Source organism: Sinohyriopsis cumingii, chromosome 2 (genome assembly GCF_028554795.1).
Source record: "Sinohyriopsis cumingii isolate HCF-2022 chromosome 2, ASM2855479v2, whole genome shotgun sequence".
NCBI lineage: Eukaryota > Metazoa > Mollusca > Bivalvia > Unionida > Unionidae > Sinohyriopsis > Sinohyriopsis cumingii.
Genome location: NC_142962.1, coordinates 32,542,876 through 32,556,947, shown reverse-complemented (window position 1 = coordinate 32,556,947; position 14,072 = coordinate 32,542,876). Strand labels below are relative to the sequence as shown.

The 14,072-nt window shown below is 34.7% G+C and overlaps 1 protein-coding gene across 5 annotated transcripts in view; it reads left to right on the top strand.

Moving 5' to 3' along the window:
• The window catches only part of LOC149804581 (exportin-1-like), an 81,047-nt gene extending 67,606 nt beyond the window's left edge, over positions 1-13,441 (top strand). For all 5 annotated transcript variants that reach the window (XM_089941844.1, XM_089941820.1, XM_089941853.1 and 2 more), the window contains exons 21-24: positions 928-1,155; positions 3,127-3,292; positions 5,951-6,047; positions 10,190-13,441. In XM_089941844.1, coding sequence (XP_089797970.1) covers positions 928-1,155; positions 3,127-3,292; positions 5,951-6,047; positions 10,190-10,336 — 638 coding nt within the window. In that variant the 3' untranslated portion in view covers positions 10,337-13,441. The remainder of the gene's footprint in view (positions 1-927; positions 1,156-3,126; positions 3,293-5,950; positions 6,048-10,189) is intronic.
• The last annotated feature ends 631 nt before the right edge of the window (positions 13,442-14,072 follow it).

The following is a 14,072-nucleotide window of genomic DNA, read 5'->3' as shown; positions in this document are numbered from 1 at the left end:
ATTATGATGTGAACACTGACATGCACATGAAATAACTTCAGTATCAATAGTATTGGAGAACAAATTCATGTGACTGTAAATATTGTGAAATTATTGAAGTAAAGTTGAACATTTTTGGTAAGCTTATTAGTTTTTTAAATGAGTATTAGTTTTTTTATGAGTAAAATGCATTTTTGGACCCCCAGCACTGCCCCTCAACACCCGTTTGGGGGAGGACCCCCAAATCCCACCTTAACATTTTTTCAGCTTTTTATTGTATATGGAAAACCAAATCATATCTGTAAATGGCACTCAAACTTAGCAAGACAGTGCCCCCTCTCTGACTGTCATGCTGGGATACTGTAGACTGTAGACTTATGACTTGAATGACGGCCTTTATCCAGGGAGTGCTTTTAAATACTTTCAATTTATTAACTAGTTTTTACATTCATGCTTCATTGGCTGTTACTCTGTGGATCATACAGCCAAAAAATACAAACTTTAATGTGCTCAAGAAACTTGGCTTATGTTATTTATCAGCTTTTTGGAGATATGTTGGTCATAGTCAAAGATGGTGAGTGGGGTAAGGTTTTAGTTTTGTTCAGCTGCAGAATTAGATTTGTGTATTTACTGGCAGGTGTCTGACACTTAATTTGACTAAATTGCTTTGATATTGAGATGAGTGGTTGAAGAGTTATATTTACCATTTAGAATTTAATAAAAAGTCTTTTCATAGCAACCCATTGCAAGGAAATATAAAACAATTTCAAGATTTTTCATGGCATTACAGTATTAACCTTTTCAGAAATTTTCCCTTGCCATTACACGATATCTAAGAAAGTTTCCCTTGCCTTTATAGTTACAGAAAGTTTCCATCACTTTTAGACATGTTACAGAAAGTTTCAATTTGCCTTCACACAATGATACAGATGTTCAATTTTCTTTCAGCTTTTTTGAACATACCCCCAGCACAGTTTAAATTGGTGTTAGATTCCATCATCTGGGCATTCAAGCACACAATGAGAAATGTTGCAGACACTGGATTAGACATTTTGTATGCCTTGTTACAAAATGTGGCAGCGGAGGAAGCGGCAGCACAAAGTTTCTATCAGACTTATTTCACAGACATACTACAGCATATTTTCTCTGTGGTTACAGACAGCTCACACACAGCAGGTAAGATAAGATTTTGCTTTCCATGTGTCATTCAGACCACGCCAGTGGACTAAATTGGTTTGAGCATTTGCCTTGGATGCGGGAGGTCACAGGTTCGAACCCCAGCTGAGTTATACCAAGACTTACAAAAATGGTACTAACAGCTGCCTCCCTTGGCTCTCAGCATTAAGAGATTAGTGTATGGACTGGTGGGTCTGGTGTCAGGGTAATGTGACTGGGTGGGACATAATGCTAAATGTCTGCAGACATCATAGCAATATGAATGAGAAATTGTTCAAGCTATGTTAAAAATCCAAATCACTTACATACACCCCATGTGTAATTCATAATTTTAAACCCTCCATACTATATTAAATGATACAAAAAGAACCGCCACCAAATGTGGACCCTTAAACATTTATTTTAAGGATAAAGCTTCCAATATGAAGAAAGAAAAAATTGTTCATGGAGACCCTTAATAATTGATCATTTATTTCTGTAGATTTTTGCTACATTTCATATAGTAGGATCTTTGTGTATTTAAGAGATCTAGTTATTGCATTGGTCAGCGCATCCAAGAAATTAGAGCCATGTCTTAAGAGAAGAACAGAATTATTTTCAATAGTTCTCATCAACTTTTGTGCAATCTGAAACTGATGTAAATTTAATGATTATTTTGAAATGAAGATTTGATATTTGATATTGGCTGCAGTGTTTTCTCTTCGTATTTGGGGGCCCATGTGTCAGATTCAGTAGGCACTTTCACTTGAATGGGGCTTTGCCAATTTAATCAAATTTGTGCAAGAGCTCAGCCTGGAGTAAATATTGTATATGTAAAAGGCTGTTAAATTACCATTGAAAAATGGAATGATGTCTGCTATAGTTCATTTTCTTTTCTTTTTATAGCTCGTTAGTAAGCCTTTAGTATGGCCCTGTGTGTGTGTGTTTGTGAACTAATTGCTTGTTACCATTCTTGAGACTATATTCCTGATCCTGTTTCAGATGTGGAATGTGGACTTTTACCATCAAAATCTAAGAAGAGGTTGATAGTGAGCAAAAGATCCATTCGTATTAATGATTGGCTGACCTTCCTACCCCTCTGAAGGGCTTGTTTCTGATACATTTTGGTTTGCAATTGGAATACATGCTTATACCAGTAAGATCTTGGATGAGATTGATAAAGAGCAAAATCTACTCGTAATAATGAGGTGAACTTGAGCTTGTTACCAATCTGGAGTTATCTGATTTTGATCAAACTTGAAAACTGATTTGTATCATCAAGATCTTAGATGACTTTAAAAATAAACAAGATGCATCAAGAATAATGCTCTGGTGTTGCATCTTATTGGCTGTCAGATTTTTTGGCATGCTGGAAACCACATATTTTAAAGTTAGTTTTGGATACAATTTGAGGATGAGCTTGTATCAACAAGATCTTGGTTTAGTTTGAAAATAAGCATGATCCAAGGATAAACCTGATTGGCTTGATATCATGGGGCAGTATGTTGGAACCAGTTTTGATCAAACTTAGAAATCTATGCATTTATCGTCAAGGTCTTGGACAGATTTTGTAATGAGGTTGCACTCTGCAAATTTTAAAGAAAAGAGTTTCCTTACTTGTTATACTGTTGTTTTTTTTTTTTTAAATTCGTCTGTGTATATCCTAGGTATTATGAATAATTGGTGTAATTTAGGTTATAGAGTATACAGTTTGGCCTTCAGATGTGCACCTGTCATAAGACCGCTAGCTCCACATTATCTTTTCTTTTCGTTGACTGAGGGTAAGTCGGAAGAATAAAACCAAGCAAGTAACTTTTTTAAACTTTTGATAAACTTTTTTTTTTTTGCACCTTTTTGCTGTCTTCCAACATTGGTATCTCTCCCTTCCAGCTCAGTACCACCCTCTCTTCACGAACCCCTTTATAATGAGGGAACACTACTTAATCATCAAAATATTAGATTTTAAAAAATCGACTATAATTTCTGTTTCAGGTTTGACAATGCAAGCTACAATCCTTGCTTACATGTTCAGTTTGCTGGAAAATGGGAAAGCAGCGGTACCACTTGGACCAAACACAAGTGGAGGAGCCCAAAATGTGACATACATTCAGCAGTTTCTTCTTAACCTACTGAAGGCAGCATTCCCACACCTTAATGAGTAAGATTTTATGTGTTGCATTTTGCACTATAGTCTGCACAACGGAGTATTCCAGAGAAGTTCTTTTCATAGTAAATAGGGTTTGATGGATGAGTTTTTAAGAATGCTTTTGCGTAAAAGAGAAGCAAATGTTTTTTTGCAAATGTACAACACAGACTTGGAAGCTTAACAATAGGGTAATAGAATCTTAGACTAAGAAAATATGGATTATCTTGAGCCATCGGAAATGGCTGGCCATGACATTTTTGTTGTTTTCTTCAAATTTTCTTGACACCCCTGCAGAGATGCGTTAATGACGTGCAAATTGCACAAAATTTGCGTACTTGGTAAACAGTGATGCACAAGAATTAGTTTAAAGTAGCACATAAAAATGTACTTTGCAGTGTACAGTGTTTTTTAAACAAAAGTGCTTGTCTCTACAAAGGTCGTACTGCCAGTAAAAGTCTCAAGAAGTAATTGTTGACACAACTGGGTGTTTCAGCTTGACATAAATGGTGTTAAGCTATATTTTATTAACACATTGCACTCTGGAACAAGCATTCCATCGAGATTTAGCCTTGCATTCATTAAGGAAGCTTTACAAATGCATGTTTAAGCTATGGGCTACCTAGAAAACCCTAAATGGCTGACAGTCCACATGGTTCATCTTTGGATGACGATTTCAGTTAGCAAATACTGGCAGATAATAGCAATTATGACAAAGATTTTTGAAGTATATCAGATTATTGGAGCTGGATAAAGTCTTACTGGATATATGAGTGACTTAGAACACTTTGATGCCAGTGGGGGAATTCCCCACTTGTGAAAAGTCCTGGCAGCATCTCAGCCCCCTTTACTAACAGCTGTCTTGCTAGGCACTCAGCATTATGAGGTTAGTGTTAGGACTGGATGGGACATCATGCTATGTCAGCAGCATGATGCCCCAGTGTAAACTGCCACACTGCAGACATTGTAGCGATATGACTAAAAATTGTTAAAGCTATGTTAAAAATCCAAAACACACACACATGCCGCCATTACTTAATGCAGAAATATTGATATTTGAATCTGATCTTCATGTTTAAAGAGTGTTTGTAATTTTAGCCAAACTCTTTTACATTCAAACTTTTCTTCATTGTGGTCAGAATAAAACCAGCACGTAGCTGTACTCAGTTTTCTTTAGTGTGTTATTCACATATTTAAATGGAAAACATATGTTTATTGATTTTTTATCTGTTTATTGAACATGATAACAAGTTTGGCTTTGCTGAAAGTTTAGAATTTCCTGTTGGACTAAAAAAAAATGGTGCACAACAAAGAAAACCTGGTTTTGAGGACGGATACTTAAATAGTATTATACTTTTATTACCTTGGCAACCTTATTCTGGAGTCATTGATTTAAAACTATTTTCTTGGCAAAGAAAGATGTTAGACTTCAGGTCCAGTCATGCTTAAAAATGTCTGGATCATCTTATTGTTTAAAAGACTTATGATTACCTTACTGAAATAAAGCACATTTTGGGAAATTGGTAAAATGTGTTGGTTTTCTTACCATGTGATACTTTTTGTTCCAAATTTAAGCTTTAGTTTTGCTGTCTTAAAGCAATTGACATATTGGCTAAAATTGTATAGAGCAGAGTGAAAATCATGATAAAACCTTTTGGAGTTGTACCAAATTGGCCAAATGTGAGTGTAGTATATGATTAATTTTGTGAGAAACCTTTTTATATTTGTCAGTAATTGGCATTATTTTCCATTTGGTCCATCTGTTGGCATTTCAGAATTATGAAGTGCAACAAGTCGAAGGTCTGTACTTTAGAAGTTTTGTAAATGGAAATATTTTAAATTTTGTTGATGGAATAAGACATATTGGGATGAAATGTTTGGGTTCATTTTCATGGCAACACATTTTTGATACTTGTGAATCTATTTGTTTTGTTCATGTGTGGTCCCATGTGCATATCTGCATCTTTTGGAGAAAAGCTAGATATACATGCCTTTCTCTTGTACTTAATTTTTTATTGTTATTTAGAATTTTTATTACAACAGTAAAATGCAAAAAGCAAGGATTCAAAGGGTAATTTCAATATAATACAATCAAGCCTGCCTCAAAGGTCGCCTCAGTTAGACAATAACCTGCAGGGGTAGAACAATTCTTTGCCCAGTAGCTGGTGAAAATTTAGAACTAAAGCAGGGCAACCATGAGAGTCAAAGCCCTACTTGAAAACCAGTTTTGATGACGAGGTTTTAAGAGTACTATTTTTGCTACAGTGCAGAATAATAAAATTGGGGTCAGCATGAAATGAAATATATGAATATGTATTTTTCCACTGATTTGTACATAATACTGTAAGAAATGCATTGCAAAATTTTAAATATTAATAATTTTAATTTTAAAATATGGAAAAACTTTTAAAGAGTAATAATCAAACAACCAGATGTTATTGCTGGGTAACCACATTTTTGTCTGGTTTTTGGGTGGGCATATGTTTCTGAAATTTATTTTACCCCTGATATGCTTTAAATAGCTTCTTTTTACATGTCCCTTAAACAATTATTGTAGAAATAATCTGTTATGAAAGGCGATTTTTCTCAGTTACACAGTTGCCTTTATGCTGCAAGTTTGACTGTTGTAATTTTTACTGAAATTTATGATGGCCTTATGAATTTGTTTTTCAGGCCACAAATTAAAATCTTCATTGAGGGACTTTTTAGTTTCAATCAAGACATTTCTGCCTTCAAAGAGCATCTGAGGGATTTCCTTGTGCAAATCAGAGTAAGTATTGATAAGAAGGATGAACAGATTGTGTCTGCAATGATTAATGTTTTTACTAATTAAGCCTGGACATGCCTCAGCATGATTTTTGTTTAGCGAACAGTGTGTTGTACTATTTTAGGACTTCTGTTTAAACATGCATGGTACCCAGGAAAGGCAGTTTAAAAAAAACAAACAACAAATACCAGGGTATTCTGAATACTACAAGAGTTTATAAGAAAGTGATGGAAAATTCTGATTGGCATCTATGAGTTACTACTCTATGTTGAAAGTGCCTTCCATGTGTCCCAAATATATTTTGCTGGAACAACCCTCAAGATTACAGCAAAAAAAAAGGTAATGTTTAATGTAGTCTGTGATAATAATCATCAAATATTTCTATGTTTCCTGTAGTAGTGACAGAAGAATTTAGAGAAGGGATTTGATACCTCTTACAGTGGTTTCATCAGGTCTATTCTGCTATGATATATAGTTTTGAAAGTTGTACTGTAGTAATTATTTACCTTTCATATAACATGAACTCGTCATCTTTTTGTTTATTTTCATGTTTATACAAATTCCTTTGTCAAATACATTACCCAATCACATTAACATTAGGAAATTATTGTCTACTACCCCTGAACCAAGCTCTCTTCAAAAGACAAAAATACATCTTACTTAATACATGTATATGCAAAGGTAAGTATTTCTTTTGGAATTATCCCCCTTATTTTACTAGGTGGTCATCATCGTCCCGGATGCAATCAGTTACACTTGCAACTGTGAATAATGCCTTGGAGGAATCCATTGATGTTTATATTTATTTTCAATCTCATCGCGAGTCAAAAGGTTAATATACAGGTGTATATAACATCTGCATTTTTCCCTTTATGAATTTATTTGTGTGTATGTGGGGGGTGGGGGGGTGCTTTATTACCAATTGTTATTGTCCATGTGATACTGATTGGTGATGCTCAAGTTTTCACCAGTTTGATTGAGCTGTTAAATCTTGTGCACTTTTCAGGTCGTCTAGGTAACACAAGTTTGGCAATTTGAGCATTTGTATATTTGTTGTATGCATTTGTTTTTTTTTTTAAGAAAATCTTCTTTTCATTATAGAGATGACATTCAAGTGCAGGAAGCGCCAGCATTTTAAAGTCATGCAGGACATGTAATTGGCCTGCACAAAATGTTTGGTCTGATGTTTTGAGAAATACAATAAAAATGGCATGCTCTGAATCTTTGAAATGAGAAAATTTAAGCATTTATTGGAATTCATATTCAATTTTATAGAGGACATTGAGATGTCACCCCCATCTTCCATGAAGATGCTTCAAATGGTGCCTACGGTGACCATAACTTACATTTGAAGCCATTCCAAGCGAGTCCATTTGAGGTACACTGGAAGTGCATATGATGCACATACTACAGCTCTGTCATCTAGAATGTTGATGAAGGAGTTGGACAAAACTGGAACAATTTTTAACCCAATTTGTTAGCCTACTGGGCACAAGTCCATATCCTGGCCATGTGTGGGCTTGGGAACAGTGAAGCTGGAAGTGTGGGAATAACTTCAGCTAGGTGGACTGGGCCAGCCTGCAATTTTTATATCGCTCACCACAAGCCATCCTGGCTCCCAACCAACTGGTTCAATCATCTGGAAAACCATTGTACAGTTTTCGTAGTCTTGAGTTAAATCTGTCATCTCACTTTGGTGAACAGCATGTCACTCAACTTTCTACAGTAACAGTGGCTAGCTGACCAGATCCATGATACCAAGACATGTTGAATTAAAATTGCATTTGGTGCCATCTGCCCATTTCAGCCCACCACTGCACCTGACTGGCATTCTCCATGCTGGATGTGAATCAGCCAGCCCTACAAGCATGTGACGTGTAGAATCTTTCATTTTTATGTATGGTGATGATTTGGCAGGATCATTGCCATATCGAATGCTATACACTTAGATGCAGAGTGTATAGAAGGACAATATTCTGGTCAGGTGGTGGGGCGGGTTGCAATACAGACTTGTGCCAACATGAGTATGATGGCCCTATTAACATATCTGACAGGTAGGAACTTTATTTTTTAGACACTTTGACCATTCTTATTGAACCACTCTTCAAACAAGGAACAAAATGTCACACCGCTCTCAGCTTTGTTACCTTTCTTTTTCTCTTTTCAATACAAGAAGTTAGCCACTACCACAATTAAGGAATACTGTTCCATGATATCAGACACATCCATACATAATGGAATAAATCATGTTGGCTGCAACAAGAACCTTCCAACTTACTGTGCAATTTGAACATATCCAGGCCAAGCTGGAAGTGTTTCTGGGTCAACTTGACCCAGTTCTAGCCCCTGTCTTTGTCAGTTATCATACATTACTTCTAGATAGCACTTGCTTCGTCTTTGAAGTTGAGTGAACATGCATTTTTGTGGATCCAAACTGCATGCAAATTTCTATTCTAATGGCTCAATTCATCTAATGATTCAACCTGATTTTGATTCATTTCTAAAACTTTTGCAATCAATTTACAACAGATGGGTGAGTATCTGCTTTCTCTATCAATCGATTCATTGTGGGGGCAAAGTTTAAGAACCTTGCCAGCCCATGTTCATGTAAGTTGTTAAATGTTCTTCCTGCCAATTAAGGCAAGAAAGGAAGACATAGCTTCACAAGTGCTAGCTGCTTGGCTGAAGGGTATTATTAGAATGCCATGCACAGGACTCTCACAAGATGAGGTATGAGTCCTAAGGGTTTCAGCTCAAGAAATAATAGTAATTTCCACATCCCTGGCCTTTGAACATAATGTCTCAGTTTGAGACATGGTGGAGTCAGTTGACTGGCATGCCCTGATCTACTTTGTCCAGCTTCTATTTAGGTGACATGGAGAGAACTGAATTGTGTTGGGCAACTGGTAGCTAGCTGCCCAGACAGTTACCATTCTGAGGGTATTATATCACAACCAGGCATGATCTTACAACTTTCACTGGATTCATGCCTGAAACATTTGGATGTAAAGCAGTAGTGAGATCTCCCTTACCTCCCTTACATGTGTATAAACACATTGTTGGTTGTGCTAACTTCATATTAGGATTTGTCTTTTCAGTATAGCAGCCATATTCCTGCTGGTGACATAGGTAGAGTCGAATGCTCAAATATTTCCCAGGTTCTTCCTCGCCTATAACATGCTTTAAAAAAATGATATTAAGCCCACAAAATGCTAACTTGACAGTAATCTCCACTGGGTTAGTGGTTCTTCCTGGTTCTTTGTTATTGTTTTTTTTTAATTTTTATCCCTCAAGTATAATTTCTACCATGTATAGTGTATCGTGTGCTGATAAATGGCACTAAATTACACAAAACCAATTAAACTGGTTACATCCGGGGTGTAGGTAGCCACATAGAACAACCATTGTAATTAATTTATAAGAATTACTTCCCTTTGTCCATCTCTCTACATGCACATGTGCACACAGATGTTTTTTTCTTTAATGTAGGGCTAGATTCTGAGCATGCTGAGAGCAATTTTCTAATGTTAATGTGGTATGTATTTGTAGAGAAACAATTGACTAAAACATATTTTCCTTTTTTTTACTGCATCATTTGCAGTTGAAACTGCCTATGTCAGAGTTGTTTACAGGCCTGTGGTTCTTTGTTTTGGTGGCCTGTGCTCATTCAGAATGTCAATTCTATAATTATGTCTAATTACTATAATATATCATATATGACCCACAAACTTTATGGTTTTCATCCATGAGGCACATTGTGTTGATATTTTACCACCCTGGCATATACAACAGCATTATTGATGGGCTTGCCTTGGCCTGAGGTCAAGATACCGATCACTGTAGCGTCAGTGTATATCCATACGTACATAAGACTGTCCTTGATTTGCTCAGTGGTTTATTGAGCTTGATGTGCTGCTGTAAGTTGCCAGTGGTATTTAGTGACAGAATAATAGTTCTTTTCTTTCCTTGTGTATTTCTTTTTTTAGCTGAATGAAAGGCTAGCTGGAAAAGTAATCTCTTAGTATAAAAGCCACTACTTCTAGGGATATATATATTCATTTTGGGTTTTATTTATCAATTGCATGTAAACATATACTGGCTTATTCATGGAGGTGCAAGATATATTCATTTGTTTTTTATCACAGGAGTTTGCTGGGGAAGATAATAGCGACCTGTTCCTGGAGGAGCGAGAAAATGCAATAAAGCAGGCTCAAGATGAAAAGAGAAAAGTTCAGTTGTCCATACCTGGAATGATTGGACCACATGAAATCCCCGAGGAAATGCAGGATTAAGTTAAATGAGGACACTTTTTGCCATTGGTTTGTGGCAACTCGGGACTTTACATTATAAACAAGGCTTGGACATATAAGTTCATTGATGTCATTCTGAACTCGTTTATTCCTGTATCAGGAAGAAGAATGGTGTTCATTATATACATTGTGAATTGTGTAATGCAACATCTTGAATATTTTTTGGTCTTGAGCTATACAATATTGTCCTTAAATTTATTTGTTCAAAATGTAAAGAACTTGTTTTCTCTGGCCATACAACAATGGTGAAGTCCAAAAGTTAAAAATGAATAAATCAATTTTGTGCGTTCAGCGTAGAGTTGATCCAGACATGAGTTAACATGTGAAATACAAGATAGCATAAAAACCTACTTTACATATATATATTTTTTTTCACATAACTTGAAAAGAAACCAGACTCCCAAGAAGAATTATGAAACCTAAAAGTATGGATATCAACTTCCGTCTAGTGTTAGGAACGAGATAAAAATTTTGTGGCTGAATATCAGTTTCTACAGATCAATTGATGAATGCTCAGTTAAATTTTCCTTGTGATGTCTTGCAAAATTGATCTTTTTCTTCAGCTGGATTTAAGTCCAAAACGGCTTGGAGTTCATGTAAACAAATTTTATTGCCATAAATTATTTTCATAGCAAATTAATTAAAAACAAGTTCATTAGAAAATATAGACGAAATGAATTTGAATTAAAATAGAAGACTTTTACATTGTTATCTCTGCAGGTTACTATTCACAAGATGATATAAAAATGCAGTATATTGCATGAGTGGTTATTGTTTCCAGTTAATCATGCAGATTGAATGAGGAAAATGATTGAAAAACTCTTTCGTCCAAAAGAAATCTGTATAGTGAATGATGGAAGGAATTAAGTAATAGAGATGGGCTAGGAAAAGATTGGATTTAAGACTGAATGAAAAAAGGAACAAATGAAAATTAAATGAATGTATGAAAAAGGTGACAAAATAGGATAATTAAAATAGATGAATTTATACACACAGCAATACGAAAGAGGATAAATAAATACTCATTGCAAGAATGCAAGATTATCAAGTCAGATAGAAAGCTTGCTTCATTCACAAAATGGCACTACTTTTCTCAAATGTACCTTTAAGTTTTATTTAAACCAAGAAGAGAAATAAAGCTGCAAGGTACAAATTTTCAGAAGGAACAAGTGTTCTTTTTAGATATGGGTATGTGATTTTATTGGACTGAGCAATCAAATGGTTTTCATTATAGTATACATGTTAAGCCTAGTTGACAAGCTACCACTCTCCCCATATTAGAGGACATTGAGGCAGTAAAACAAGTCTTTATTTTATTTAATCTACTCATCTGGAATGGCACTAACGTGAAATGCATGACATAATAATCTCATTTGCAATAGCTGCCTAATTCGATCTATCATGTTTTTGAAATATTCTTACAATCCAACCAAGCATCTAGAAGGAACTCGAGTCTTAAACAAAATTCTGGGACTGTTTTTTTAAAATATTTTTTTTAATTTGCATATTCATAAAAATAAACTCCTCTGCATGACCTTTGATCTTGCCATTGTTGTAAACTAGTAATATACAAACATCATTTTCTTTTTTAAGATTCAGTCAGATCCTTGAAAATGTTTAAGAGCTTGAAAATTAACGTTTGGTCAACAGTGCTTCAGAGTTGTTGACTAGTTAGAGGAAGGTAGAATGTCACTTTGTATAATGTTTTGAAACAGTTGAAGTTGTGTTACTTATTTGCATTGATTGAAACAGAAATTGTCCATTTTCCAAGTTAAATGTTTTTCTTGTGGTGAATTAATGGAGATTAGGTAAATACTTGATCCCTAGATTGTTGTTTTAGAAATAAATGAAGAAAAAATATACCTGTCTCATGATCTGCTACGAATTGGACCCGTCAGATGGATGGTTATATATTATTTTATGAGTAGGTCAGCATTTTATACATCCTGTTTGGTGTTTTACTTTCAATTTTTTGCAAACAGTATTTTTTTTTCTTCACAATTCTTCATTATTGGAAGACAAAATGTCTTATAGCTGCTGTTGTAAGTTATACTAGTTGCAGCAACAGTAAATCATGTGACTTAATATGGTATTATACAGTGCTAGTATTCATCTGTACAACTTTTGTGTTGCGCTTTTTAGTCCTAAAATTGTTCCATAATAACCTGCATCCATCTTCTCAACATTGTTCACATGTTATCATATCATTTATCTTCAAAACCAATTATTTATAGTATAAATCGCCAATAGGTGCATGATAACTAAATATATTTATCACATCTGCCTTCCATATCAGTGTGTTTGAATGTCTTGTGCTTAATAGTTAGATTAATGAAGTCTAGTCTGATTGTGAAAGTAGACTGAAACTGATTATAATACTGTATCACAATTTGATTGGAGTTACAGATTATTTTTTAAGATACATATTGCTCTCCTTGTGATAGTCACTTTGCTTTTCATGCACATGGCTTCATAAATGTCAACCAAGTGATTTTAGTATTATCTGACAATATTTTGTTTGTACGAGTAATATACATATATTTACTCCTGTAGAATGTGCTGGGAACTACTGGGAACAGCGTAGACCCAGGTCTCTCCATCAAAAAATGATTCCAGTTCTTTTTCTAAACGTTTCTGACCAATCAAAAGGATGCTTTTGTCTATTTCAAGTAAAATTTACAAGTTGGGAGTGACATTTCTCACTTGAAATGGTAAGTAAAGTTTTATGATAGAGTTGTGTGTCAGATCTGCTGGTGATTTATTTAGTGAAAAGTGGGGCCTGTGCTTTGTGGTTGATAGTTACAATACAACAAACTGTGTGGACTTGGATCCTATGATGCATTATTTGGTAGCTCTGGCGTTAGGCTGCCAGCAATTTGGTATGACTTATGCTCAAGAAAATAAAAGTATTGATTCAGATTCTTATGTTATTTGTGTTTGCATTCTAGAGATTCACTCATATGTTATGTCCTTTATATATGCCAATTTAAATATGAGACTAACATGTATATAATTCATTATTGATATAAGAAAATCATTGTTCAACATACATATTGATATCTGAATAAACATGAGTTTTAAAAATTATCAATGGAGTTTTTACATTTTTTAAAAAGACTCTTACAGATACCAAAAACTTGCAGAAATCAGATATTGGTGTTCTAATTACAAGACGGCAAGATTAAAATGTGTATATTCAGTTACAGCATGGATTGACCAGGTATGGGGTTGCCAAGTTTATTTTTAGAAACATTAATTGTCCAGTTTTAAGCTCAACTGGCTATAAGGCATTGGTTTACTTCCTCACATGAAGTGTGTCATCCCTACATATTGCTATTTATAGCTTCATCTAAAACAGTACTGAGCCCATTTTGATTAAACTTGGTAAGACTGTCAGAATAAATTGTTTGGTTGACTCCATTAGCAATGGTGTGGCTTCAATAGCAACTGAAGTGGAAAGCCTCTTTTGAACTTCTTGGCAGAATACTTGTTAGAAAAACATGGTTCCATTAATTTTTGTCTTTTTTTTTTTCCTTGAATAGGGCTTACATTTTGTCAAATAATATTACATTTATCTTATGCTATGCAAAATATTGAAGGTCATGAAAAATATCACTTTTGAAAATCATTAAATTCTTACTAAATTATATATTTTCCCAAATAATAAATACATTTGTATTATCAAACAAAACAGTTCAACAATGGTAGTTACCAGATA